Genomic DNA, 26854 nt, shown 5'->3' on the forward strand with positions numbered 1-26854 from the left:
TGCCCAGATTATATGGTTTACACATTGTACCTACAGAAAAAAGGTGAAACGATAACAAAATGCAAACACAAAGGATGTTTGCATTTATTTAGCCAACACATCTTGGAAGGAGCATGGATCTGCCCTTGCTAATATGTGAGCACATGTCCTGCTATGTATTTTTATGATGTGGGTCACATTTCCAGGCCATTCATGCTCGATTTTGACTTGACTTCTGAATGAGGAAGATGAATTTTCAGTCATATCGGGATGTGGTTTAAAAACACCTCTGCACTGTTCTGGTTCAGCCTGCGGTCCCTGCAGTCATCCTGCTGCCACCTCTGAGAGCAGCCCAGCCTGCAACCCTGCTGTGAAAACCAAGGCTGGGCTGTACCTCTGCTCTCCCCGCTTCGGGGTGGTGGGGCAGAGAGCTTTGGCAGCCAGTGCCATCCATGTCTGGGCATCTCTCTTAGCTTTCCTTCTTCTACATGCACCAGACATGTCTGTTGTGTCTGTCTCTGGCTTGGTGAGGTAGAAGAAATAAATAGCAGGTTTGAAAGAGCCGGTGCCCATGGCACTCTCAGCCTCAGACAGAAGCCCAGGTCTGAGACCTAATTCTCCACCTGCTCATGCTGTTCCTGGGCTTGGACACCATCTAGTCCTGCACCTGGAGCCCACTGGCCTCTGCCATCCAAACGGTGAGGCAGGCTGCTCCTCAAGGTTATACACAGCACGGGGGTGCCAAGGCTGGCCCCTACCAAGCATCTCAGTCTTGGGCTGCTGTGCTCTGCCTTACAGGCGTTTTCTCATTCCTTGCTGCCACCAGCAGCAGTTTCTTAAGTAAGTTTGGGGTTGGCTCCCATTTCACAGGCTTTTACCTTTCTGCCTGAGCAGTGACAAATAAATAAACAGTCATCAGAGATCATTAAGAATTACAACATAATGTCATGGAAGGCTAAATTTCCAAACTCCTCCCCTTTCTTTGGTGACTTCAGTAAAACTTGTTGGCTGTAGTAAGTACACTGCAGGTGTACATTTAGGCAGCAAGACCAGCTTCAGTTTCTGTGGAGAAGAGTATTAACAGCATTTACTTGTACATTATTCTATAAATATCTGCCATAGGTTTTCTGCATGCACTCTCCACTGAGATGCCAAAAAGTGTTGACACCCTGTGGCAGCATCAGTGCCTCTGACATGGGTCACATGTTGGATGTTAATATACTCTAAGACACAGAATCTTGCAGCTAGAATCTGCTAAACCTCCAGTATCCATATACTGCTGTTGCTGTAGCTTGAAGCAGCATCAAGGAAGCTTTGGAACAACACAGTTTGAAAAAAAAAGTAAATGTTTTTCCCTCTATCCTATGGTTAGAAAAGGTGCATTCCACATCTGTGATTATCTTCTATGCGATTATTCAGAAAGAGCAGCCCATACGGAAAGGAACACAAAGTACCCTGCAGAATATTCCTGTCTTGGTAACACGCCCCTGCATGTGCATAAAAGATCACATGCCCCTTTGGAAATACTACCCGTGACAGCATTCTGTGTCTTCAGTGGCAGCTTTCACATCTGTAATTTCTACCTATCTTTTTGCTACCAGGGTCTTGCATTGTCTCTTTGCGAAGCACCACTTTGCCTAGAGATGGGACAGGGTCCGGGATGTTGAAGGGAAGCGCGCACGGCTCCAGCAGCGCTGTCTGTGCAGAGCCCTGGTGCCAGCCACCGGGAGCTGTGCTCTCCACCGCCGAAGCAAGCTTTCATGAAGAACTGTGAAATTGCCAGTCCTGCTTTCTGAGACCCCCTTCTACCTCCCAGACAGGTACTAGGTGTAATGGGGAGTCAGCTCCAGATTCACACACACACGGGTGGTTCTCCACAGCGCAGGCTGCTCATACGTGAGCTGCGTATCCGAGCTCCGTGACAGTCAATACAGCTAGTGGGTTTTAGAAAGTGATTTGGGTTATCCTAGTGGAGGGACCTATCCCGGTCTGCTCTAAGGAGTGCTTAAACTCTTGTGTGTAAAAAAAAGAAGGGAAAAAAAGAATAATACCCCCCAAAACATGTCCCAGGTGACCCAGTGGCAATTCAGAATCAAACACGTGTTATCTTCTGAGAAACGTCTAGTGGGATTCGCTTTGGGATACTGAGAGCTGTTCACCTCTTGACATCACAGCCTTTACTCAACTGTCTCCAAAACCAACTTGTCTGGATACAAGTCCAGGTTTCTATCCAGCTTTTTAACCTAGTCTATAATTTTGCGAGCAAATGCACCAGCAAAAGCAGTGCTGTTCAAGCCATATTTTAAGGGTAAGCTTTTATAAAGTCAGTGCGTTCTCATGAACTAGTCATGATACACCTTGCTCTACCCACCTACATCAGCCTCATGGCATTAGGCCCTGGAAGGCAAGATGAAATGTTTTGGGCTGACCACCACAGTTTATTGCCAAGAACAAGGCTTATCTCATTTGCATCCTTTCTGAAGTGATTATTGCAGTCAGAAGCCTGACCCCGCTCCACGCCTTATGGACTTTCTGATTTACTGCAACACACTCTTCTCTTCCCACTCCCTGCGAGTCAAGAGCTTATCTGGGAAAACAGATGCCTTGAAAACATGGGGCCCCTATTCACTGTTCCAGCTAAATTCCACTTATGACTAGAAGGGAGGGGGAAAGATTATTTTAAATCATCTTTAAGCTCCCCATATTTCACAGTAGGCAGAGGGCTAGCTTCACTTCTAATAGGAATTAAAGCACCTTAAGGTATTGTGATATAAGGCCAGCTATTTAGGAATGCTAACACCTTTCTGGCACACAGGAATAGGCAGAGAGGATCTTTGACTTCTCTGTCATAACATGTATCTCTGAGGTTAAAAGAACACAGAGAAAAAATTACACCTTCTAAGGATATTTATTTTACTCATTACTTATTCCTCTTTACAGTCTGCAGATAGCCCTTCTGCCACGGGGGTTATAGTAGAAATAAAAGCTGGCTTAATTGTATTTACAGTGCTCTTAAGGAATAAATAACCCTATCTGCAACTCAGATATCTGAAAGTGCCCTCTCTAAGGAGTCAGACAGGCAGGATGCCCTACACAGAGCAGTCCAAGACCATATAAAAGCAAGATAATGTGTATAAGGTACAGAAGAATGCAGCTATGAGCTTAGGAAAACTCTCCTCATGCAAATGCAGATAAAGAAAAAGACATTCTTTCCTTTTCTGCAGCCCTGAGAGATGTGCCCTGACCGCCTCCCTATCTGCCTGCAAAGGTGACCCACAAACACCATTTCTGTGGCTGTGTCCAACCCCCTACCCTCACTCATGGGTGCTACCCTTCACCTCTATCACCTAACACAGAACTATCTCCTGCCTACGTGGTCTGCCACTGCAAAGTCTTCAGTGAAAAGAAGCTAAGACCCCTGAACACAGCCCTAGCTTCTTAGAAACAAGCAAGCTACTTGTTAGCGGTTAGAGAAAAGAAAATAAAGCACTTCTCATACCTTGGAATTTGGAGAGCCAGACAGCCCTTGCCAAAGTCCAAGTTTATCTATAGTTATGGAGACTCTTTAAATGGTAACAGAGGAAATAAGGGTAGGAAAATCTATGCAGAGGAATCTGCTCATACTCATAACGTTGTGCTTTTTTTGGGATAACAGGAGACTAAGAAGATACTGGCATAAACTTGCGGAGTGGTAGTGATGTAAGAAATGCCCCTTGTGTTTTTTTGGGGAAAAGGAATCATCAGCAATATAAAAACTCAGGTTAAAAGTCATGAACACAAAAGCAAAACTTTGGGGCTGGAACTGTGTTTTGATCTCCCCATCCCACTGTATTTTGTGGTGGTGTGCAAGTGGGGATGCCCAGGGTGCCCTGGCAGAAGCTCTTCAGCATCCCTGCATCAGTGAAAGGAGAGGAGGGAGATTTTCCCAGAGCAGCTCTGAATGGAAGTGCATATATGTGGGTGTACACGTGGAGGTGAAGGAGCTGAGGATAAGAAGGAAAAAAAGCAGGTACAGATCTTCATCCAGTGCAGTCATTAGAGAGACTGGATGAAGTATCACCTTCCTCTCCCCGCCTTTACTTTCTAGTGACAGTGGTCGGAATTGGCCTAATTTCTGGATTCCTTGGAAACCCTTTAGTAAGCATGTTTATTGTAACATCTGGAGTGCAAATAGTGTAACTAAAGAAAAGCCTATGAATAGATGTTGATGGTTCAGAGGGATTTAAGAGAAGTGTGCATATGCAGGTTTACATGCATGTGCGTGTGCCTGCGTGTATCTCTGCACTCACTTTACAGAGATTTCCAGAGGTTACAAGTTTTCGTGGGACTGTGCAATAGCTGAAAAGAACAGAAGGTGGCACGTTTTCAACGTTTTCATGCAGCAAAAAAGTACGGTAAAGGAAATGCAGGAAGCAGCTACAGTAAAAGGAAGACAAGAAGGTAATAAAGTAAAAGGATACAGAAGGACAAAGACAACAGCTAAGCCCAGACCATATCCAATTTGATATACCTCTGCTGTAAATGATTGTATTAACACTGAAGGTTTGGGGTTTTTTTTCTCCATTTATGCAGTGTAATTCACTGATGCCGTAAGGGCTGATTTTACTAGACTCTGAAAAACGCCTGGTCAGTTGTGATGCATTTCATTTTCAGTACTTTAACATTTTAGGAAAATTGTAAAACGCAGGTGTGCATTTTTTCTGTTTTTTGTTGTTGTTGTGGTGGTTTTTTTCCTTAATGATAAAATCCACACAGTGTGACTAGTTTATCAAGATCTATATCAGGAAGATAAACATGGCCCTGACATTTTCCCTTTAAAATCCCTTTAAAATTTTCCCTTTAAAATGGGAGATAGCACCAGGCAAAAAGGAGAATGAATTTACATTTGCCACAAAATTATGAAGCAAAAACCCAAAATAAATAAATTAGAGAAGATGATAGAACTATTTGTTCTCAAATCATTAAATTAAGATCTTGTGAATATTCAGCCTGGCTTTGTGAAACTGTTACCACAAACAGATGCCTTCTAATCTGCAGGCACCCTCTTGGCCTGCTTACTTTTCTTTAAAGCACACTTTTATCTCTTTTTTCCAACCCACCGATCTATTTTAAGCAACAGGTTCACCTCACACTGTGTGACAGCGGCACGAAAAAGACCCATTGCAGCCAATGTTGGTGACTCACCAGGTAGGATGCTCCTTGCGTCTTGAGCTCTCCTTTTCACTTTATTCTATGACTAATTGCCACAGCTCCTTTAATGAGAAGCAGACTGAAAGTTAGGTCTGAGTGCTCCAGAGGGATGGCGAGGGCTGGTCTGAGCTGGACCAGAGCCACCTCTCCTGCCCTGGCTGGGGGTGCCAGGAGCCACCGAGGAGTTAAGGCCGACGTCCACGGGCACTCACGTGGGACTAAAGCGGCACCTTCATTGCCCCTTTGAGAAATCTTGGACCGTATCCGACAGCAGACAGCTCTTCTTTGTTTAGTGGCCAAAATTCCCTCATTCCCTGGGCAGCTGGTTAGCTTTTCACTTCATACCTTCACCAAATGAAAAAGACTCTCTCAAAATGTCTGGGGAGCCGGGAGCGAGGCCTCACATGGCCCAGGCGCTGGCAGCATCCCCTGTCACCAGCCCTTGGAGGCACATGCTCACTGACTAAGCCTGCTGCCTTCCCCCTCTTTGGGGACATTTCCAGGCCACTCTGCTTATGAATGACCAAAACCAGCTCACAGCAGTCGCAGAAGGGGAGCCGAGAGACCAGCAGCCAAGAGATGGGTGCAAGGAGAAGCTGCTGTCATGGTTATCATTTTCCAGCCCCCAGGCTGCAGGCGTTCAGGAGGGGGAAATCCTGCTACTGCAGAATCTGGACATCAAATAAATAGAAGAGGCACGGAAACATGGACTTTTGGAGAACTTCTGTCATTTAACTTCTCTTTTTCTCAATGCATTTACTTGCTGCTCTCCAAACACAAGGTATTTTGGAGGAATGGCTGTGCTGCTCCCTAGCATCCTGCAGCAGACCAGGACTGAAAAGCTCAAGCTGCAAGATTCCAGCTGCTGGTCCCAGGAGCTGCGACCACTGAAGTCACCATCTGGGAGACAGTCCTGAATGCCACCAGTTTGCTTATCTTAGACTCCAGCAGAGTGTATCATAGAATCATAGAATGCTTTGGGTTGGAAGGGACCTTTAAAGGTCATCTAGTGCAACCCCCCTGCAAGAGCAGGGACATCTTCAACTAGATCAGGTTGCTCAGAGCCTCATCCAACCTGACCTTGAATGTTTCCAGGGATGGGGCCTCCACTGCCTCTCTGGGCAACCTGTTCCAGTATCTGGGCATCCTGTTCCAGTATCAAATCCGTCTTCCTGACCTCAAGTGCTAGGAGGTGCATTCTCAGCTTTTGGCTGTGGGTCTGGCTGCTGTGATTCCTTCCAGGCAAATACACCTTGAATTCTGCTTCCCAGCTTGTAACACTTTATCCTTGTGATCTTATCTGATGAATTACATATAAATAAAAAATTGTATTATATAATAGAAAAATATAAGCACACACATAAAATTTGTACTATTTACGTATATTGATATCTATTACATACTATATAAAATGCACAGACATATTATATATAACTATATGTAAAGTTTAAAATATCTATTGCATAATAAAATCTATATAAAATTTATATAATACTAAAAAACATATTCTCTCTGTGTGTGTGTGTGTTTGTGTGCACACACGTGCACATGTTGCGGTCATGCTTTCAAACCAATCATTTTGTTGGAGAATAAAACTTCTCAGCCACTTCATTTAGGATAACCAAGGGATCAAGCCCAGCCAGCATGGGTTTAGGAAAGGCAGGTCCTGCTTGACCAACCTGATCTCCTTCTATGACAAGGTGACTCACCTAGTGGATGAGGGAAAGGCTGTGGATGTTGTCTATCTAGGCTTCAGTAAAGCATTTGACACCGTTTCCCACAGCATTCTCCTGGAAAAACTGGCTGCTCATGGCTTGGACGGGTGTCCTCTTCGCTGGGTAAAGAACTGGCTGGATGGCCGGGCCCAAAGAGTGGTGGTGAATGGAGTTTACTCCAGTTGGCGGCCGGTCACAAGTGGTGTCCCCCAGGGCTCTGTGTTGGGGCCAGTTCTGTTTAATATCTTTATCAATGATCTGGTTGAAGGGATCGAGTGCACCCTCAGTAAGTTTGCAGATGACACCAAGTTGTGTGGGAGTGTTGATCTGCTTGAGGGTAGGAAGGCTCTGCAGAGGGACCTGGACAGGCTGGATCGATGGGCTGAGGCAAGTTGTATGGGGTTCAACAAGGCAAGTGCAAGGTCCTGCACTTGGGTCACAACAACCCCATGCAACGCTACAGGCTTGGGGAAGAGTGGCTGGAAAGCTGCCAGGCAGAAAAGGACCTGGGAGTGTTGGTTGATAGCCAGCTGAATATGAGCCAGCAGTGTGCCCAGGTGGCCAAGAAGGCCAATGGCATCCTGGCTTGTATCAGAAATAGTGTGGCCAGCAGGACTAGGGAAGTGATCGTGCCCCTGTACTCAGCACTGGTGAGGCCGCACCTCGAATCCTGTGTTCAGTTTTGGGCCCCTCACTACAAGAGAGACATTGAGGTGCTGCAGCGTGTCCAGCACCTCAGAGAAGGGCAAGGAAGCTGGTGAAGGGTCTAGAGCACAAGTCTGATGAGGAGTGGCTGAGGGAGCTGGGGTTGTTTAGTCTGGAGAAAAGGAGGCTGAGGGGAGACCTTATCGCTGTCTACAACTACCTGAAAGGAGGTTGTAGAGAGGTGGGGGTCGGTCTCTTCTCCCAGGTAACAAGTGATAAGAAGAGAGGAAATGGCCTCAAGTTGCACCAGGGGAGGTTTAGACTGGATATTAGGAAATTTTTCTTCACTGAAAGGGTTATCAAGCATTGGAACAGGCTGCCCAGTGAAGTGGCTGAGTCACCATCCCTGGAAGTATTTAAAAGACATTTGGATGAGGTGCTTAGGGATATGGTATAGTGGTGGTCTTGGTAGTGTTAGGTTTACGGTTGGACTCGATGATCTTAAAGGTCTTTTCCAACCTATACGATGCTGTGATTCTGTGAGGAGACTGGGATAACACATATTACTACAGCTGACACTTCCAGATGGGAACTACAGGCAATGCCTAAATGCTGCAAGAATTTTGAATTGTTGGCATCATGCTTACTATTCATAATGATGTTACGGATGTCAAATGCAGAGTTCCTGAGGAAACTGAAATTTCCTGGGAGAGAAATATGTCCCCAGCACCTTCATTTTGAGAGTCAAATTGGAAAGGAAAATCCAAGCTGCAATGCACCAAGCCAAAAGAGCTCAGATGGAGCTGTTATTGGCGGTCCTGTTGTGAATGCAGTGTTGCAGGGTCGGAAAATCACCACAGCTGAGGAAATAATAATAAATGGGTGCAGCAACTGTTGCAGGAGGTGTGAACACAAACCTCTTCAGGCTAATGTCTGATAACAGAATCTGAATTTCCTGGACAAGCTGTCTAAATATACAACTAGTTCAGAAAAAGTCTGTCAGCAAGATAAAGCAGTTATTGAATTGCTCACATTTAGCCCAGCTACATAAAAGCAAGAAGTGGGTTCTGCCTCTGAAACTCATGGTTTTTGAGATGCCAGTCTGGTTAAAAACTTTTAAGTCAGCAATGAAACAGTTGCAGCCACGCACCACCCTGGGTACTTCCTGCAGGCGGCCTTAGGTCCCAGCACACGGCCTGCTGTGTTGAGAATAACTGCCGATGAACCAAGCTTTTCCCGTAACCGTACACAGCATGTAGACCCTCGATCAGCAGTGAGAATTGCACTCCTCTGTTGCACTTCTGTTCAGCAACATTTAGGTGTCTGTGTCCATCATGATGCAGTGCATAAATGGGGTTCTTTTGGACCTTGTTACTAAAGTTCACTGAAGTTAGGATCTGAGTGGAGTTTAGGTGAAGTGAACGTGGTCTGCTGAGACTTTTGTCTCTGAAGTCTTGGAAGACATGACATAAATGAGCACATCCCCTGTGCAGCATGGCGAGTTAGTGGTTGACACTACAACCTGAGATGGAAGAAGTCTCCTGGGGTGCAGAGGAGACCTGAGAGTGCCTATGCTGTACTGCACGCTCTGATGCATTAGGGTTGCTTGGGATATTGAGGGCATCATGTAGCACCTCTGCTAAGTCCTGGGCACTTGAAAGTTGCTGTATGTGTGGTGCATGGGCAGCTGCTGATGCCCATAAAGACATTATGAATCTCTCTCCAGCTGATGCTCTTTGAGGGTGGGTACAAATCTTTCCCTTCCTCCTACTGGGAGAAAGGGTTTCAAGATCCTGACAATGGGAGGCCAGGAATCTTGTCTCCAGGAGACTGTGTAAGGCACACTGTTGATGAGGTGGTCTGTGGCACTGTTGTGTGATGCTGCTATGAGATGTGGGCATAGGAGGACACCTCCTGTGAAGCCAACCTCCTGATATATCAACATCATTTTGTCCCTGAAGACAGAGGCTTTTGTTGTTCTGAACGATTAGCCAGATCCTACTCCAGCCTCTGTTTCACAGACTTGACTATACTGGGGACCAGTCCCTGTGGGGCACAGTGCAGCTTGCTGTATTGAAATCCAAGTCTCTTGCCAAGAAATGGAAGAGAAGCCCAGCCACATCCCCATGAGCTACTGCTTTTAAAGAATTCGGTATTTATGTTTCTTTCTTGCCAGGATCATTTTGGTGCCATTAGAAACAGAAGAAAAAAATACATCAGTGAAAGAGATGCCCCAATAAATATTCTTTTAACCTTTTGTTACAAAGAGTAGAGAATAAATGGAGCACGTTTATAAGGTAAATAAAATCATCAACAGTATCTTTTACCTCTGCCCCCACTTTCCTCTCTCCAGATGCTTTACCTCATTCTCTCCAGATCATATGCCTTCACAGGATATGGGCCAGGAAAAGGCTATTGACTCATGCTACCATTTCAAGCAGTCCTCAGCAGGAGGTCTAGGCAGATGTGAGGTGCAGGTAAGCCAGCTGTCAGAGACTTAGGGCGCTGACAAATGGAAACCTTCATTCCCTCTTATGCCAAGAAAAAAAAACATGTTATGTTTTTTATACTTTATATTATCAATTCCAAGCCTGGGACTGGCGGCTCTTTGTACAACTGTTAGGGCATGACAGTGGCTCTTCTGGGTTGTGTGATCTGCCTCTGACAGTGCCCAGTAGTGGAGTTGTAGGGAAGATAAAGGAAAGAGAAGATGAACAGCTTGATCCTTCTCCTGAATCCTCCCAGCTTTTTCTAGTCCATGCTTTCTGAACTAGCTGTTGAAACAAACAGCTGATTGTAATAGACTTTTCTTCCACGAATTTCACTTCTTTTTTAGTTTGGCATAGACATCATCCTTCAGTAATGAGTGTTGCAATTTTAATTTTAGGTCAGATGATTAGGTATTGCCTACTTTGTTTCATCCTTGTAGCCACCAAATTTTGTTGGGTGGAACCTCTCTAAAATATTACAAGAAACAGTGAATCATTGTTCCCCACTCACCGTCTCTGTAACATTCAGGATTTAATGCACCTCTATAATACTCTCCCTTGGGTCTTTCTTTCTGAGGCTGAAGAGTGGAAGAGAGTCTTATCTATTTAATCCCTCTTTATGGGGAAGACATTCCTTACCTTTTGTCATGCTTTTTGTCATTTGCTGTCTCATTTAGTTCCATTATATGCTTTTTTGGAAGGGAATGCAAGAGGGAGAAAAGCAGAAATTAATATATTATTAAAGAGGTGGGTATATCATGCACTTATCCAGAATGCCTCCTCTCGTCTTCCATGGTAACTGAGTTAGAGCTTTTGCTACAAAAATGGTCAAAAAGATGCTAGAGATGACAATTGTTACACCTGTTCTTCCAGTTGCACTAGTTTAAGTGGAGCACTTCAACTTGTGCAGCTACAGGTTCATGCTTTACATGTAAACTTACACTCAGAAAAACTTGTATCATGAAAATACAGGTAACAGGAGATAGCAGGAATCCAGCACATGCTTGAGCATTGGCCATGAAATGAAACAAGATGCATCATTTAAGAATCTTTCAGCTGTTCCCTTCATTTTTACTGGAAGTCAATGGTTACCAAAGCAACAGTAGTGCAAGAGAAATTCTGAATGGATTGTCTCTTGAGATAAATAATAAGAAAACCAAAACTCAAACAGCCAATCACTTGAGAGTAATTTACTGAACAGCTTTCAAAGCTAGAGCATTCAGTGGCAGGAGCTGAATTCTTTCAGGGTAGGAGGTGAGTCATTCTTTCAAAAGACAGTGAGGATACATTAAAAAACCCTGACTCCTATAAATGCTGAAATGTAACCATGCTTGGGCTGTGAAGAGAAAGTAATCCTGGACCTCCTGGAACATGCTTGGACACCTTAGTAGTAGTATCAGAGTTCCACTAAGTGCCAAAACGAACGTGGGCATGACTTGATCCCTGTGGATGATCTTGGAGTGGGAAATTAATGCCCTTTGATTTATTGATAGTGTTATAGTCCTGTGACCAGATTCTTTATTCACTTACATCATATTCTGTCCTGCATATTGGAGCAGGACAGAAACACTTCCAATCATCTGATTTGCCCTGGCAGAAAATCACAACACAACTCACAGATATGACACCAGATGGCTCAGCTCAGTCTAAGTAACTGCTAAGAGTATAATCCACATGAGCAAGTTTAGGTAGTAGAAGGGAACAGACATAGCAAAGCAGGAATCATTGCCTGCCAGTTTATCCTTCCTTATAGCAGCTGGTAAATAGACTGTGTCACTTCTGTAACTAGCCAGGAAGTATAGCCTTGCTGACAGTGAAGGAGGCAGGTGCTTGTTTAAGTTCACACAGAAATCAGAGGTCAGTGCTGGCCAGTTTACAAAGGGTGGGGTGAGAGGGGTTCAGAGTTGCTTTTTCTTTCTGCATGATAGTATGTGTGTGTGTGTGTATATATATATATATATATATATATGTAACCATTTCACCATAAGTATCTACATCTCATACATTTCTAACCTGATACATTTGCCTCTGGGAAAAAAAATCTAATGAGCTGGCACAAAAAACAACTGACAGCAACATCAGTGCTGCAGGAACAAGAGAATGGCTTCCTGCAGACTCACCTTCACTTGTCAATGAATCTAGCACAATAAACCCTGCCAGCACACAAGGAACGTGGCAATCCAACCTACAAAGTACTTGCAGATATCTAGAGATTTCTGATGTTCTGGAATTGAAAGAAAAATCCCTCTTTGAGCCATGAGTGCAAGCACAATGATTAAAAAACAACCCCTGTGCTGAACACATCATGACCAGAAAACAATCAGTTCGGGAACGAAGCAGCAAGATTTATTGCAAACACAGTAGTAAGTTTATGTTCTTCCATCAATGTGACAAATTAGTTTTTCTTAACACTGCATTACTGACCCCTCTCCACAGTGTGATATTCATATACAAATTTTAGATGAGTAACCAAAAGAGAAGTATTTTTATTTTTGTCCTGATACAAATGCCAAATATCACAGCTATAGACATAAGCAAAAAATTGTTCCAAATAAATATGCATGGAAAGATTTTTGACAGCTTGATAACAAATTTAAACACAGGAATTATTGCATAAATGGTTTAACAAATGGTATTACTGCTAGCAGAATAAGCATCTCCAGGGAAAAGAGGATTGAATACAAAATCTGGAAATAGATTAAATATATATATAAAATATACTCAGTTTATTGCATGGATAGATAAATATTAACATATTTGTGCACATAACTGGGAATGAGGCACTTATTCAGGTTAGTATAAACAAGGCCACTTGTTAAGTAGAAGGGAAAATGTTAATAAGCCTCCAAAAATCTAAAACCTTGAAGCCATAATAAAAAAGGCATGCTGTTACAGATGTATTTATAGTTCACTGAATTGTAAGAAATCCAATTTCTTAAGAATGGGACAAATCCGGCAGGCCTTACTGAAAACATTGGGATTTTTTTCCCAGGCAGAGGACTTTGATATCTGACTCATGAATCTTACTCATGCTTGTCCAGCTTTTCAGTGTTTGCTTTGTGTTTTTCTTTGCTATCACCAGATTGCACTATTATTTTATATATTGTTAGAAAAACATTAGTCTGATAATCCCCATCAACCTCAACATTTTACAGAGTTGTAATCAGGTGCTATTGAAAGCAGTGATCAATTTGTTTACCGGGCTAAATATTTGGCTTGTAGTACACATGGGTTTTGATGTGATTTTATATAAAAAAATAATAATTAAAAAAAGATTTTGCCTGCAAGCAACTCTAATGATATTTCAGTCTGTTAAAATTCAAAAGCAGAAAAATAGCTCTACTGATAAACACCTAATTTCTGTATTTTATATATATATTTTTAAAAAGATCTTCTCTGCTTATACAAAATGGGCATTTGATAAATATTAAAATGTTCTATTATTTACATGTGCCCCATTTTACTGTAGAATCATTGACTGCTATTATCCAAACATGCAGGTTCTAGGAGACAAATTCTGCATTTCTCATTACCATAGCGATTTCATGTATAGGCACAAAGGCAAATCTGATCTTAGGTTACATTCACAACTTAGCTGTGAACTTAAACTAAATATAAAAAGTATCTGTGGGTTAAGTCTTTGATCAATCTTGCACACATAATACATGGATCACAAAACCAGGAACTTCATTAAAAGACTAAATTAATGTCAGGTGACTAGGGAAAAGGTCCAATGCACTGGGCACATCTTGCGGATAATTGTTTCAGGCTAGAACTCGGATTAATTAAAATAAAAGATGACTGCATGATTTTAGTAATGGAGTTTGACCCTTAGGTTGCTGCAAACATCCTTCAATTAAGCAGTCTGAATCACAGTCTTCAGAAAACCTAGAAAAGGTAGGACAGATTCTGACTTGATTCATTTGGTGAAAAACTGATGCAATCTTATTAAATGAGTGAAGTCATAACAATATAAATCCAGAGCAAGACACATCAGCATGAGTCCCTCCGTGGGCATATTCACACTGTACCATGAATCATAGCACAGACGTTTCTAGGCTAGTAGACCTCAATGTTTCTGAGTCTTTATGGCTCAGAGGACAATTTTGCAGAATTACTAGGTTAGGTCTACCTGTGTTGACAGAGCACCACAGCCAGGCCAGGAAGCCTTTTGGATGGATTTTTTTAGTTCAGAGGCAGCATTGTGTGCTTGCAGCCAGGCTGCTTTCAAGTTGGATCCTGCTCAGCTAACTCAGATCTCTGCAGCATGGTCCCCAGAATACCAAATGCCAAGTGTATTGTAGCTGAAGGTAGTTTGGGGGCTGCCTGCACCCACCACCACAAGATGGTGGAAGGGAACAGGTATTTTAGCAACAGTCTCAACAGCCTGATTCAGATTTTATATAGTTTATATACTTTAACTCCATTGACTTGAAAGGACTTACTTGTATATAAAACTAGTGTGACAAATGGGACAATCTGTCCTGAACGTTGCATAGCTTTCATAGCCAAGCATTTGGCAGGGTATCTTTGGGACAAAACAGGTCCTGTCTGAATAAGAACTGACATGGGACACTGCTGATCCAAACTTCTGTGGAACATTATGCTGCCATGTTACCTAAATCAAGAACGCTGAGAGAAAACTAGAATTACTCTTGCAAAAGTACTCACTTGTTAAAAAATGCCCAACCATGACCCAGCACGTTTGTCAAGACGTGCTATGACTATACCGTAATAAATACTACTTGATTCAATCAAATGCTAATTTTTTCTTCACTTTGTTGCCATTTAATATAGCAACTGACAATCACAAGCTGGATTCAGTATCATGATTCCTAGGCTCAGTTCAGGCAGAACCTTGTCCTCTGCATTTTGAATCTAACTCTATCATCTTCTCTAGGTACTGAAATACTAATGCTTGCATTTCCCAGCAGTGGATATGCACTAACAAATACAATTTACCTTACGACACTTCCGTGATCCATTATAAACTTAAGAGGACATAAGCGTCCAGTTTCTGTGAAAACCAAATTCTTTCTGGATTTGTTGCATTCTTTGGCTTTGTATAAACATAAATAAGGAATAAAATTCTCAGATTAAATAGCTGAATAAGAATTTGCAGAAAAGAGTATATATTGCATCCTGTGACATGCAACTGTTTATAATGTTGTGCTGTCTAATCTAGCTGTCTTTTGAAAAAGTTCAGTTACACATAAGTAAAAAAAAAAATAAAAAATAACTGGTAAAGTTTAAGTGAAGTCAAAAGCTTATAGGAGGGAGGATTCATGCCTAAGGCATTTCATCACCTCTCAGACTAATTGCAGACATTGAGTTCTTTGTGAGAAACAGTACAAAATTTAACTGAAGAATGTAAGGATTCCTCCTCTCAAGTATTCTGTGTTTCCAAAGAAACAGATTTCCTCTCTTATTGCAGACAGGATATATAGCACCTTTGGATAGTTTCTTCTACTTTTTTGAAATGTCAGAAAATACAAAAACAAAACAAAAATCTCTCCCTTACAATGCAGTTCCTTGAATTGCTGCTTAAGATTAGTGCATGATATAGGGACTTCAGGATTACCTTTCGTGCAAAGTGGGAGATTCAGTATGAATTCTTCTATTGTTGATAATGGCAGCAAGAGTTTAGGATAAAAAATTTCAAGTACACCTAGAAGTACATGAACTCTTTACTCCTCACGAGTGACCATGATCTGCTGCTAACGAAGTGCAGTTCAAGTTTTTTTTGAGGCACTCTGGAGACTCTGGCTTGAATCCTGCAGTCTTGGAATCAAACCTCTGAGCTGTCGCTGGTGTAATTATATGGTAGCATCATGGGTTCATTGCTGCCCGACTCTTTTGTGGCTTCCTTCTTCTCAGAATTTTGTTTCCATTTTAGCAGCACAATGATGATTGCAATTAAGCAGATGGCAAGGAAGATGGCAGCAGCTCCGCCAATGATTGTGACTATGCTGACCCCTGCACTTTGGTTACTCAGTTCCCTGGGGAGAACGCCATTGACTGCAACCTCCCTTTGAGAAACCTGTTTCTTGCTGGTGCGATCTAGTGCTATGTGCTGTATGTTTGTTCCTCGGTTGTTTTCTACTCCAATGTCTTTTGCAAGTTCTGGGTCCTGCTCAACTCCCCTCTTCTGACGTCTCTGTGTGGATGCTCCTGGGCTCCCACCACTAAAGAGTGAGTGATACTGGTGCTCCACACTTCTTTTGCCGATTCCGCGGTTAGCATTCTCTTTTGAACGTACAGTGTAAATCGTATGGACATACCACTCCCTACCCAAAGACACCTAGAAAGACACAATTTTTTGTATTTAAACACACACATACACAATCTGGACAGCACTATACACAGAGGAAATCAATCACTGTTCTGAACTGATTGCCTGGACAAGTACTTTCAAAATCATGCACAGATAACCTCCCACTATGTGTCAATGTGCGCCACAGGAGTCATGTTTTCTGCCAAAATTTTAAGAGGGGGTAGTCTCCATTCGTCTCCATGGCCAGACTCTATGGCTATCAGGTGTGGATGAAGAAGCATAGCCTTGGCATTTTTTTGGTATTGTTAGTATAAATGGCCATACAAAGAGCCTCAGCTGTAGACAGGCCACAGAAGAGGATGTTCCAGGCCCAACCTGCCAGCTGACTAGGCCCTGGCTGTGGCTCTATTTCCATCTTAACATAAGAAAACAATTTTTTACTGTGAGGATGGTTGAACGTTAGAACAGGGAGGCTGTGGAGTCTCCATCCTTGGAGATATTCAAAATCCAACTGGACACAGTTCTGGGCAACTTGCTCTAGGCAACCCTGCGTTGAGCAGGGGGTTGGAACAGACAATTTCCAGAGGTCCCTGACAACCTCATCCGTTCTGTGATTGCGTGATTCCCTGCAGTCTGCGTGAGATTATGCTATCTTCCTTGAATTTGTCTTGTCTTTTCTGGATACATAATAAATTTGGCCTCCACAAGGTCCAGTAGGATTGTCTGAATACTGTCTTAAAGCTACTGGCTGATAATTTCAGTGGCTGCAGCCAAGTTCTGTTATTGTGAAAAATAACACATTTTCTATTTTACTCTTGTTTTTCCAAGTCTTTCTCAGGATATACTGTTGTTTCTTTGTATTCTCATTCTTTTGACAGAATGAGGACCAAAAATCTGTATTATTGGAAATGGATTCTTCATATAAAAAATGAGATTTCATTTTCATGGGGGCAGATTATGAAACCCTTTTTATACTGGTAAGTAGGCTGTTCTCTTAAATATTCCATTGCTTACAATGGGATCTTTAATACTGCAGTAGCCAGGAGTAGGATTAAAGTCTCCTCAATATTTTTTCTACTGATTTATACACTTGAGTTTTGCATGTAGTTTTGCAAATACTAAAGAGACAAATAATGAAGAGACAACTCCCGGCTGGGTTATATAGATCAAAGGGATGAATGTACAGAGCTGAAGGATTCTATTTAATTAAGAAGTACTTGCACCCTTTAGTTGTCAATTTCTAGGCTTTCCAGTGCTTAGATGTTTCACAATGTGCAAGTTTGAGAGGAAAGAATTGCACAGAAAATGCTGGGTATCAACTAGATTTTGATTAAGTTCACTATAAATGCTTATGATTCTTTTATTTTTTTGTCTTGAGAAATGCATAAGAATAATTTGTATGATTTCTGGTTAGACTGTGGAATTAAGCAAGAGAAAAGCATAGTATCCCCACAGAAATCTTTTAATAAGTACTCTGTATTTTATATCTAGAAAATTGTAAGCATTTATAATCCTGTTTGACTATCACTGGAATCAGAATAAATCTTTCTATTGGCTTCAATATGACTTGCAGTTAACAACACTTCTTGTGCAAGCGTTTCTTTCTTGGTTCAATACTCTTGCTAATAAGCCCTAGAAATCATACCTGAAATAGAGGAGTTGAGTCTACTTTAAATCCATCAGACCCTGGCTGTTTAACTAACGGAATTGCTTCAGGATCATCTACTGCAAGTTTTGCATTAAAAAGCACATTTCCAAAGCTTGTGGCTTGCGTCTCCGGCTGAGCTTTGTCCTACATGGTCATGGAGGGGAAAAAAAAGTTTATAAAACACAGATTCATTTCTTCTAGGAAAAACAGTTCTAATATTTATACGCAATGTATCAATTGTGTAATTTACACATGCTGTTTTATGCAATCCAGTGTGATATCAAGAGAAAAGACACGAGAAGCAGTTGTGGTTACATCTGACTTGTACTAACTTCTATTTAATCTCTTGCCTGAAGACTTTTTTGTTGAAAGACAAGGGGGAAACACTAGAGAACAACCATAGCTACATTTCTAAAGTAAAAGAGATACACAAATGTGGTCTGAAATAAAAGTAAGAAGTCTATTTCCCAGTTTAAAGAAGCTACCTTTCATTTCTATTAACAGATGTTCATATAAGTTAGTTTAGATAATTAGATACTCATCTTACTTAAAGTTAACACTCTAAAAGTTGGGCATCAGGTCTGTAGTCATCTAGGCTTACACTGTAATTATTTTGAGATATTATCTCAGATATTCTAAGCCAGCTTTAGAGGCACCTCTCTTTCCCTGTTGACTACAGAGGCAACCTGGATGACTAACTTTACATTATACACTAAATTTTGGATGGCTAAAGATGAAGCAAATTCCAATCCTTGACTTGCATGTCTCCTAAGACTCCTTCTATGGTCAATGGATACAGACAATGCAGAGAAAAAGGCCATCTTGGGATTCTAACTTAGGTCAAACTCTAAATGATGAGAGTCCCCTGAAAGATTAAGAATAGAACCAGGAGGCAAAAGGGTAAGATACTGCCTTCATGTTAGCCTGGAGCTCAAGTCAAAAATTTGGTGCCATCAAGAACATTTTAAAGAACAGTTGGTTTTGGATAAAAAAGTTAGAAAAAAAATTACAAGTATATATGTGCATCCTCCCAGAATTAGAACGCTTACCACAATCTTAAACCTATACAGAAGGGATGGAGAATCAGCAAGGCACCCATATTCAGTGTTGGATGGATTATATTTGGGTACATATCCATCAGCTCCTGTGCACAGGAAAACCTTCTCGATGCTACAGTAGAAGGAATCACCCAAATTCTGCACTGGATCCACCATCACCCGACCATATATGATATCACCTGTAAACAGTGCACATAGTTCACATCCTATTACACTGGAACATTTAGCACAGTACTGAGGCTAAGTTAATAAGCCTAGTCAAGAAGCTTAGTGCAGTGTAATGTGACTATATCCAAAGACACCTTGCTACCCACCTTCTGTAGGGGGTTGTCAAAGGCCGTGATCAGAGTGCACACTCTTCCGTGCACTCTGGGACACACAATAGCAGTAGGAGGCCATTTGCCATTGGTATAATCTGAACCAGTTCCGGGGCTGCTTTAATTCTGGGCTATACTGGGCTCTTCATTCAAAAACTGACCTAAAGAAACATTATGCACTCCTCTGCACCAGACCAGGGTGTAGGTTTTGGCCTCCTGACAATGCACTTTGTTGAAGAGATGTTCTTTTTTATGTCAATAGAATCCTGTTCAGGCCGCATAAGAGCTTACTTATACTTGGTCAGACTGGCATACCGTACAAGTGAAATGAACATTATGAAAAGTCACAGAGACATTTTCTGAGACTTGGCTCCCTACTGTGTAATTGCATTGCAGTTGTCTGATAATGTTTAAGATAAGACATGCTTGCCAGGCCTGTACAAATAACCTGAGCCATTGCTACGCAGGCAAGAAAAGTATACTGTGTGCAGTGGTCAGGTACAGATGACAGAAAGTGATTAGGAAGGTTGAGAATCTGGAGGAGGAAAGGAGAAATGTTGCGTTGCTTTTACAACAATTTGGAGTAACTGTAGACTTGGAGAGAGAGAGACCAGATACCTGCTGTTCAAAAGACTGTGCAAATACATCACAAAAGACAGTCATGTATTCAAGGTGCTGGCACTCTACTAAATAGGCAAAAGAGGCACATGAGGAAAGCAGAGGAATGAAGTGACTGCTTAGGTCCACTGACACATGTATCAATTGACTCCATCTTCCCACTCCCAGCCTACTCAGTGGAGGACAGGTAGAAGGGAGAAAGGCTTGATGCTGTGCAAGCAGTGTTCAGTAGTAGCCAAAACGTTGGCTTGTTATCAACTGTTGTAGCCACAGATGCAAAGCACGGCACCATAGTGGCTGCTATTAAGAAAGTTAACTCCATCCCAGCCAGACCCAGTACACTCACCCACAACAAAAAGACTGTGTAATAGTCACTTATCAACTAGGAACATTCTTAATATCAGCCAATGTTTATAAAGTGCTCAGCTTATGAGAAATGGCACCAGTACTGTAACCCTCAGACATAATAGTTTCAGTGCAGATTGGCCAACAGCTCTAATGTAAACTGCCAGGTAGGAAAAGCAAATGCAAAAGAACACAAGCAGACAGCCCAAACCCTTACTCATATCTTGTTTTGACTGAAACAGGATCCTGATAGTGTGGAACACATATTAAATGTGCATGATCTGTGCACAATTATACCTTCTGAGAAAGCAACGTCACTTTCTTGCCCAAAGCCCATTGAACCATCAGATAGCCACAGTGTCTTTTTGGAGAGGAGAAACATCTGGGTGTTCAAGCTGAACTCAGCAGCCACTGGGTCACTGACCTAAAACACAACAGCATAAGGCTCTTCAACAAGTATTCTTTAATGACTCTTAAAACACAGCATGATCTTCTCCCAATGTACATTATTTATCAGCTCCGCACATCTACGTGCAATAACACAGTTTAACCAAAAAGATTTCTTTGTACTAGACATATATTGCTATATATTTTACATGCGTACAACCTTTGGATTATCTGCCTCTGTGATATTTGGTAGGATTCAAGGTTAGTTTCTTCCCACCACATTTTTCCAAATCCCAGCCAAGGAGGTGCCTAAGGCAACTTATGTGGGGGGTAACATGAGGAAAATATTTCCCTCAATAACTTGTCTCTGACTCATCACAGCCTGTTTTCTCTATCCCACTTTCATTCTTACACCCAAGTCCAACCTCTGCTTCTGATCCTGTGCCAAGTATTTGAAAGTACACATTGCTGAGGATTTATTTGCAACTATCAGTTCTCCTGATGTGCTGCAGGATATCAGATCATGCATGTGAAAATGCACCAAACCATCTGAACATCTTTTTATGCTAGTATTTATCTTTATATATTTGACACAGTTATCTATGGTTCTTCCTTGACTACATTAGAAGAATAAAATAAATCCATACTATCAGCATTAGGTTCTCATTGGGACATATAACATAAGTTAGAAGGCAAACTATACAGGGACATGGCATAACAAAAGGGAAAGAATATAGTGAACAGAAGAACTGGGGAGAGCCCAAAGTTCAAAAAGATGCAGTGTACCTGAGGAAACAATGTGGAAGATGAACACATTAAAAAAAACAAAACAAAAAAACACCCCCAAAACCAAGAGGCCACTAAACAAATTAAAAAATGCTAACATATATATGTATATTTATGAATATATATGTATATGTGTGTGGAAAGGAAGGAAGGAAAACAGAAAAGAAAACATTCTTGCTGGCTCACGGACAAGGGGCTGATGGAATGAGATATAGCAATATCAACAGGAACTACTGCTGCAAGTTATACAGCTAACACATTTATTCTTCTTCAAATACCTTTTTCACAATAGAGTCCCAAAACTATCAAAGCAACAGGATTTGGCAAGAAGAATGTATAGCTGAAATATTTTTATAAACTCACTGCTACTCTTCAGAAAGAGGAACCCTAGCCCCATAGCCTTTTCACAGAAATAAGAATTAAAAAAATAATTTCCTTTCTCTTGGAATGCTTCCTTCTAAATGCCTGGGATTCAGGCTATTGGATTGCAGTCCCACAGCTTCAAATACCTGACTAGCACAACTGGTTTCCAGCTGTGGTTCTGAAAGAGAATCAAGCATGGCCTCATCAATCTCTTCCTGGGCAGAGTAAATGTCCACTGAATGGGAAACAAGAAGTGTGTATTCAGCTAAAGGCACTGGACTTCAGCCACAGGGTTTACAACAATGGTAAGAGCAATGGCCTGGGTAATTACTATGCATATAGCTATGAATACATCTCTTAGGCATCCTATTTTAAGTTACTATTTTATTTCAGTTTTATGTGTAAGTCTCAGTGCTGCCAGTGGCTGACACATAGCTGTTATTGATGACAGTAGTTTAAATGTAATTATTTTCATGTGCATTTGAGGCATTTTAAACAAGAGTTCTTAAAAAATAATCTCTTCTCACTCTGAGTGAGAAGAGTACTGCCAGTTTATTATGCCTATTTGCCATGCCCAACAACTCTGCATATGGATGATTTGGGGACAATACAGATCATTCATGGTAGACATCCCCACCTCCATGGGACCAAAGCCCATGAGATACTTGGTACCTCAAGAAGCAGAAAGCTCTTGAGATTGGTCCATCCCAGGGCAGCAAGTATCCTGATTATGGAAGTGCTTCTGTCAGGAAATAGTATGCACATTTAAGGAAAGGAGATGCTGAAAGGACTGGGATAAAGCAGAGCTTGGAGGCTGAATGCTGTTCATATTCAGGAAATCCCAGAGTGAGACAGTGGTAATACAATCCTCACTAGTGTTCCAGGCTACCTGCTTCCCTCTCCAGGGGCCACAGAGAGAGGAAAAAGGAGATGGGCAGATACATGTTAAAGAAGGAAATGTTGAATCAAAATCTCCAGAGGGGATACACCAAATATGTTGTCTTCTTGATGTTTGATTCTTAAAATGCTCCCTCACTTGTGAACAGTGGAAACAATTGTGAAGGAAATTAGAACAAAACGTTTCCAGGAAAATGAAAAGCCTCATATTAAAAAGCCCAAGAAGATCATTCAGTACAGCAGCTGGAGCACTAGACTAAGAATTGGGAGAAACAACTCTCTGCCCCATCATTTCATCCTTAGATTTTACAGTCAAAGCCATTTTGGTCCAGTTGTGACACCTGCATTCACTGACTTCATAGAATCATAGAATGGTTTGGATTGGAAGGGACCTTTAAAGATCATCTAGCCCATCACCCCTGTCATGGGCAGGGATGTCTTCCACTAGATCAGGCTGCTCAAAGCCCCATCCAGCCTAACCTTGAACACTTCCAGGGAGGGGGCATCCACAACTTCTCTGGGCAACTTGTTCAAGTGTCTCACCACCCTCATTGTAAAAAATGTCTTCCTTATGTCCAATCTAAATCTACCCTCTTTCAGTTGCCCCTTGTCCTGTCACTACAGCCCTGGGTAAAAGGTCTCTCTCTGTCCTTCTTATAAGCCCCTGTTATATATTGGGAGGCTGCAATAAGGTCTCCTTGGCTCATTCTCTTCTCCAGACTGAACAACCCCAACTCTCTCAGCCTTCCTTCACAGGAGAGGTGTTCCAGCCCTCTGACCATTTTGTGGGCCTCCTCTGGATCCACTCTAACAGGTCCATGTCTTTCTTGCACTGGGGACCCCAGCACTGGATGCAGTGGGCCTGTGCAAGGTATCAGGTGTTTCCTAGTCTAAGGACCAGTGTCACAGTCTGACCTTTCATGCTCACTTCTCTGTCTTTTGTTTCTTATTTCTGAAACAATGGATACCAATGCTTATTCAGTTTTGCAGAATGACTAGAAAATCTTAGAGGTAAAGTGCTAGATACTGCTTACTGAATTTGTGTTACCGTACTGCTGCTAATTGCTGCTTTTTTGGGACCTGCTTTAAGTCCACATAGTCTTTCAGTCTATGATCAAAGGGAACAATATCATGGGCCACAGAATTTCTTGAATTCCTTTTACTGAGTATCTCAAGAAAAAGAGCTGGTCTTGGTTGGAAAATTGCTGGTGATGGAGGACTAACTGGCCACAGTCCTGTGGCAGGACACTGTTGCAATTTTGCACCTTATCCCTGTTTTGAATTGATGTACCTGAAACTTCCATATATTGTATTATTAAAGCTTTATCTGATCTAATGTCTCCTATAGTATCCATTTATTTATTCCAAGGCAGTTCTTCATCTTAGTCATAGTTCTTAGTTCTTAGTCATAGGCTTATTCCAGGTAAGAGTTAGGTCTCTCCCTAGGCTACTTTGCCCATTTTGAATGATTTTTGCAACTCTTTTGAATTTTCTTTGAATTATCAGCATCTTCTTGTTTATACTAGGACCAGACACAAGCTGTGGTTTAGTATTGCTGTGAATTGCTTTAGAGTTCCTAGAAGCAGATTAGAAATGCCAGACAAAAGCTGAAGTGCTGAACTAGTATAAATTCTCCTCACCCCCTCCATTCAAACTTTTTCAAAATGTTTTGCTGGTTAACTCTGAGAAGGCAGGTTTCATGTCAGATCATGTATCATCTGTCTGCTTCGCCAGGACTTAATGCCATATCAGGAATCATCTGTTCTCCCATAGCTGGTATAATGCCAAATGAAAGCATAAAGACTGCATACATTCACTTGTGTACCTTGTCTAATTCAACAGAAAAGTGATTGTGTATCCCTGACTGATCCGGATCGGATTTATACTGTAAGACGATTTAATAGCATACATCTATACTATTAATGAGCATGAAACCACAGTCACACTGTTCCAGTATTAGCTGTATTGGCTCCAAATAACAGAAATGATATAACTTCCTCCTTACACATCCCAAGGTCATGCTAGCCCTCTTGATAACACTGTAAACTGGCAGTTTATGTTGTGTTAACCATCCACCATGACCCCCAGATGTTTTTCAGCCAATGCTTTCTACAGCAGAGTCCATTTCTCCATATTTTGTTCCCAGCTACAGAGCTTTACAGCTGGGCTTTGTGAAAGGTATGCTGTTTGCCTGTTCCCGTGTTACCATATGATCCATGTTGCTATGGGTGGGATTTGTCTCACTCACTTTCATGAGTCTTAAAGCTAAGCATCCAGTGTTGGCTATCTACACTTCCTCTATAGTCAGTGAAGGAAGTCCTACCTTAGGACTGAATGAATCTTTCTCTGGAGGTCCCACTTTTAATACCAGAGACCTAGCTCTGATCTTTGTGTCAGATGAAAACCTTCTGACAATAGTTTTTATATTTTTTATATCGGGTAAAACTATTTCACACAAAAGCCAACAGACAAGTAAAGAATTCCCAAAGGTTAGTTCATACCACAGTAACTATCCCCCAAACCAATGCCAATGAGCTTCCTATTGGCTATCAAAGATTGGCCATGCATTGAGGACAAAAAACCATTTGTGCTCCTACATTAGCCTTTCCCAGTTGGGTAAAACTGGTTAAATAACAGGAGAGGAGTATGTGCTGTCCCACCAATTTAGGAATTGGTTTGTTTATAAGCAAGTAAATTCAGTTTCTAGCAGTATCATTACAAGACCAACAAAGGCAATTTGGGAATCAAACTAAAAAGGAAACATGATGAAGGTATCATTGGAGTGGTACCTGCTGGAATCGGATATCCAGATCAAATGTGATCGGCTCTCTAGGATTGCAGATCACTGGTAGGCTGTACTCCTGATGTGGAGCAGTGGTACAAGCTATCAGCTTCACGGTGTACGTTCCAGAATAGTCTCTAACCTGAAGAGAGAGCAAGAGAGAGCTGTTCCACCAACATCCTAACTAACAGGCTAGAGCAACAGAAGACACAGTAAGGCTGAGGTTTTACCGCAAAATCTGAAACAAAGCTCCACTGCTGTACTGGCTGGTTGTATGTTGGCTCACTTCGGATGAGGCTGAGGCTAAATGTCAGGCCCGGGTGATCAGCTGACATAACCATGGAAGTTAGAGATGAAGCTAGAAACATGCCAAGAGACAGATTTGTCACCTTTAGTGTTTCACTGCAAACTCGCAGAGCCTGAAAAACATTCCCAGTAATTCATAGACCATAATGCCATAGTTGATGCTAATAGTTTTACAGGGCACTGGGTTTTATTAACTGAAAATCAAACAAAATCAATTACAGTCAAGACAGCTGGGCCCCCTTGATTCTTGTTCAAGTGTCTATTAAACCGTTGCTTTTGGGCTATACTACCAGAACTGTATGAAGATTAAATTTAACAGACAGGCAAAACAGTGAGAGTGGAATGGCAAAGATCTATAATCCCTCCTGTTGTAAACTTGGAATGTCAGCCCAGGGAACACAAAATAATTTCTCTTAGCAATGTAACTCTTTCGGCTCTGCCTGATAGGCAAAACCTAACATGCTAGAGGACAGCTGATAAAAAGTAGCAGCACTATGAAGGAGTTTTATAGGTTAATAAAACTGAGTTAAACTAAAAGATATTTCTTAAAATGATTTTTTCCCTTCTCATTATTGTTCAGCAGATTTAATTTAGTAAGATAATCTTTTCCATGGCCAGCATTCATGCTCAGATTTATGTCTGTAGACAGAGTCTTACACCTGTGATTATTCTGAATAAAGGCAGTGGGGTTTAAACAGATTAAATTGCAGGATCAGGTCCTCAGCAATGACTAATGAGAATGTTTTATTAACAGAGTGATACAATGCTCATACAAGACCTTTTCTTAATCTCTGAAAAAGGTCTAAATAACCTAGAAAGGCTTCAAGTTAGAAAAGACATTTTAATGCTGTCTACGTTCCTATGGCAACATAAGTAAATAGCTAATCATAGCTTTTGGATTAAAAACCATATATTTATAGATCCCTAGTGGACAGAATGGCCTAGAACTTCATCTTTCATAAATCAGGCTCTTGGTCAAGTGAAACTATCTGCTTTCCATCAGATTCATGCATATTTCATTAAGTTTGACAATCTGAATACAGTCATCAATGACA

The 26854-nt window shown here is 41.6% G+C and overlaps 1 protein-coding gene across 1 annotated transcript in view; it reads right to left on the minus strand.

Annotated features, from left to right (window-relative positions):
• Positions 1 to 12624: 12624 nt before the first annotated feature.
• The window catches only part of LOC140646421 (FRAS1-related extracellular matrix protein 2-like), a 31681-nt gene continuing 17451 nt past the window's right edge, over positions 12625 to 26854 (minus strand). Inside the window, exons 7-12 of the mRNA XM_072850317.1 lie at positions 25724 to 25851; positions 25501 to 25635; positions 20576 to 20702; positions 18990 to 19177; positions 17938 to 18084; positions 12625 to 16319 (exon numbers count right to left, since the gene is read on the minus strand). Coding sequence (XP_072706418.1) covers positions 15807 to 16319; positions 17938 to 18084; positions 18990 to 19177; positions 20576 to 20702; positions 25501 to 25635; positions 25724 to 25851 — 1238 coding nt within the window. The 3' untranslated portion in view covers positions 12625 to 15806. The remainder of the gene's footprint in view (positions 16320 to 17937; positions 18085 to 18989; positions 19178 to 20575; positions 20703 to 25500; positions 25636 to 25723; positions 25852 to 26854) is intronic.

This window comes from Ciconia boyciana, chromosome 1, assembly GCF_034638445.1.
Source record: "Ciconia boyciana chromosome 1, ASM3463844v1, whole genome shotgun sequence".
Lineage (NCBI taxonomy): Eukaryota > Metazoa > Chordata > Aves > Ciconiiformes > Ciconiidae > Ciconia > Ciconia boyciana.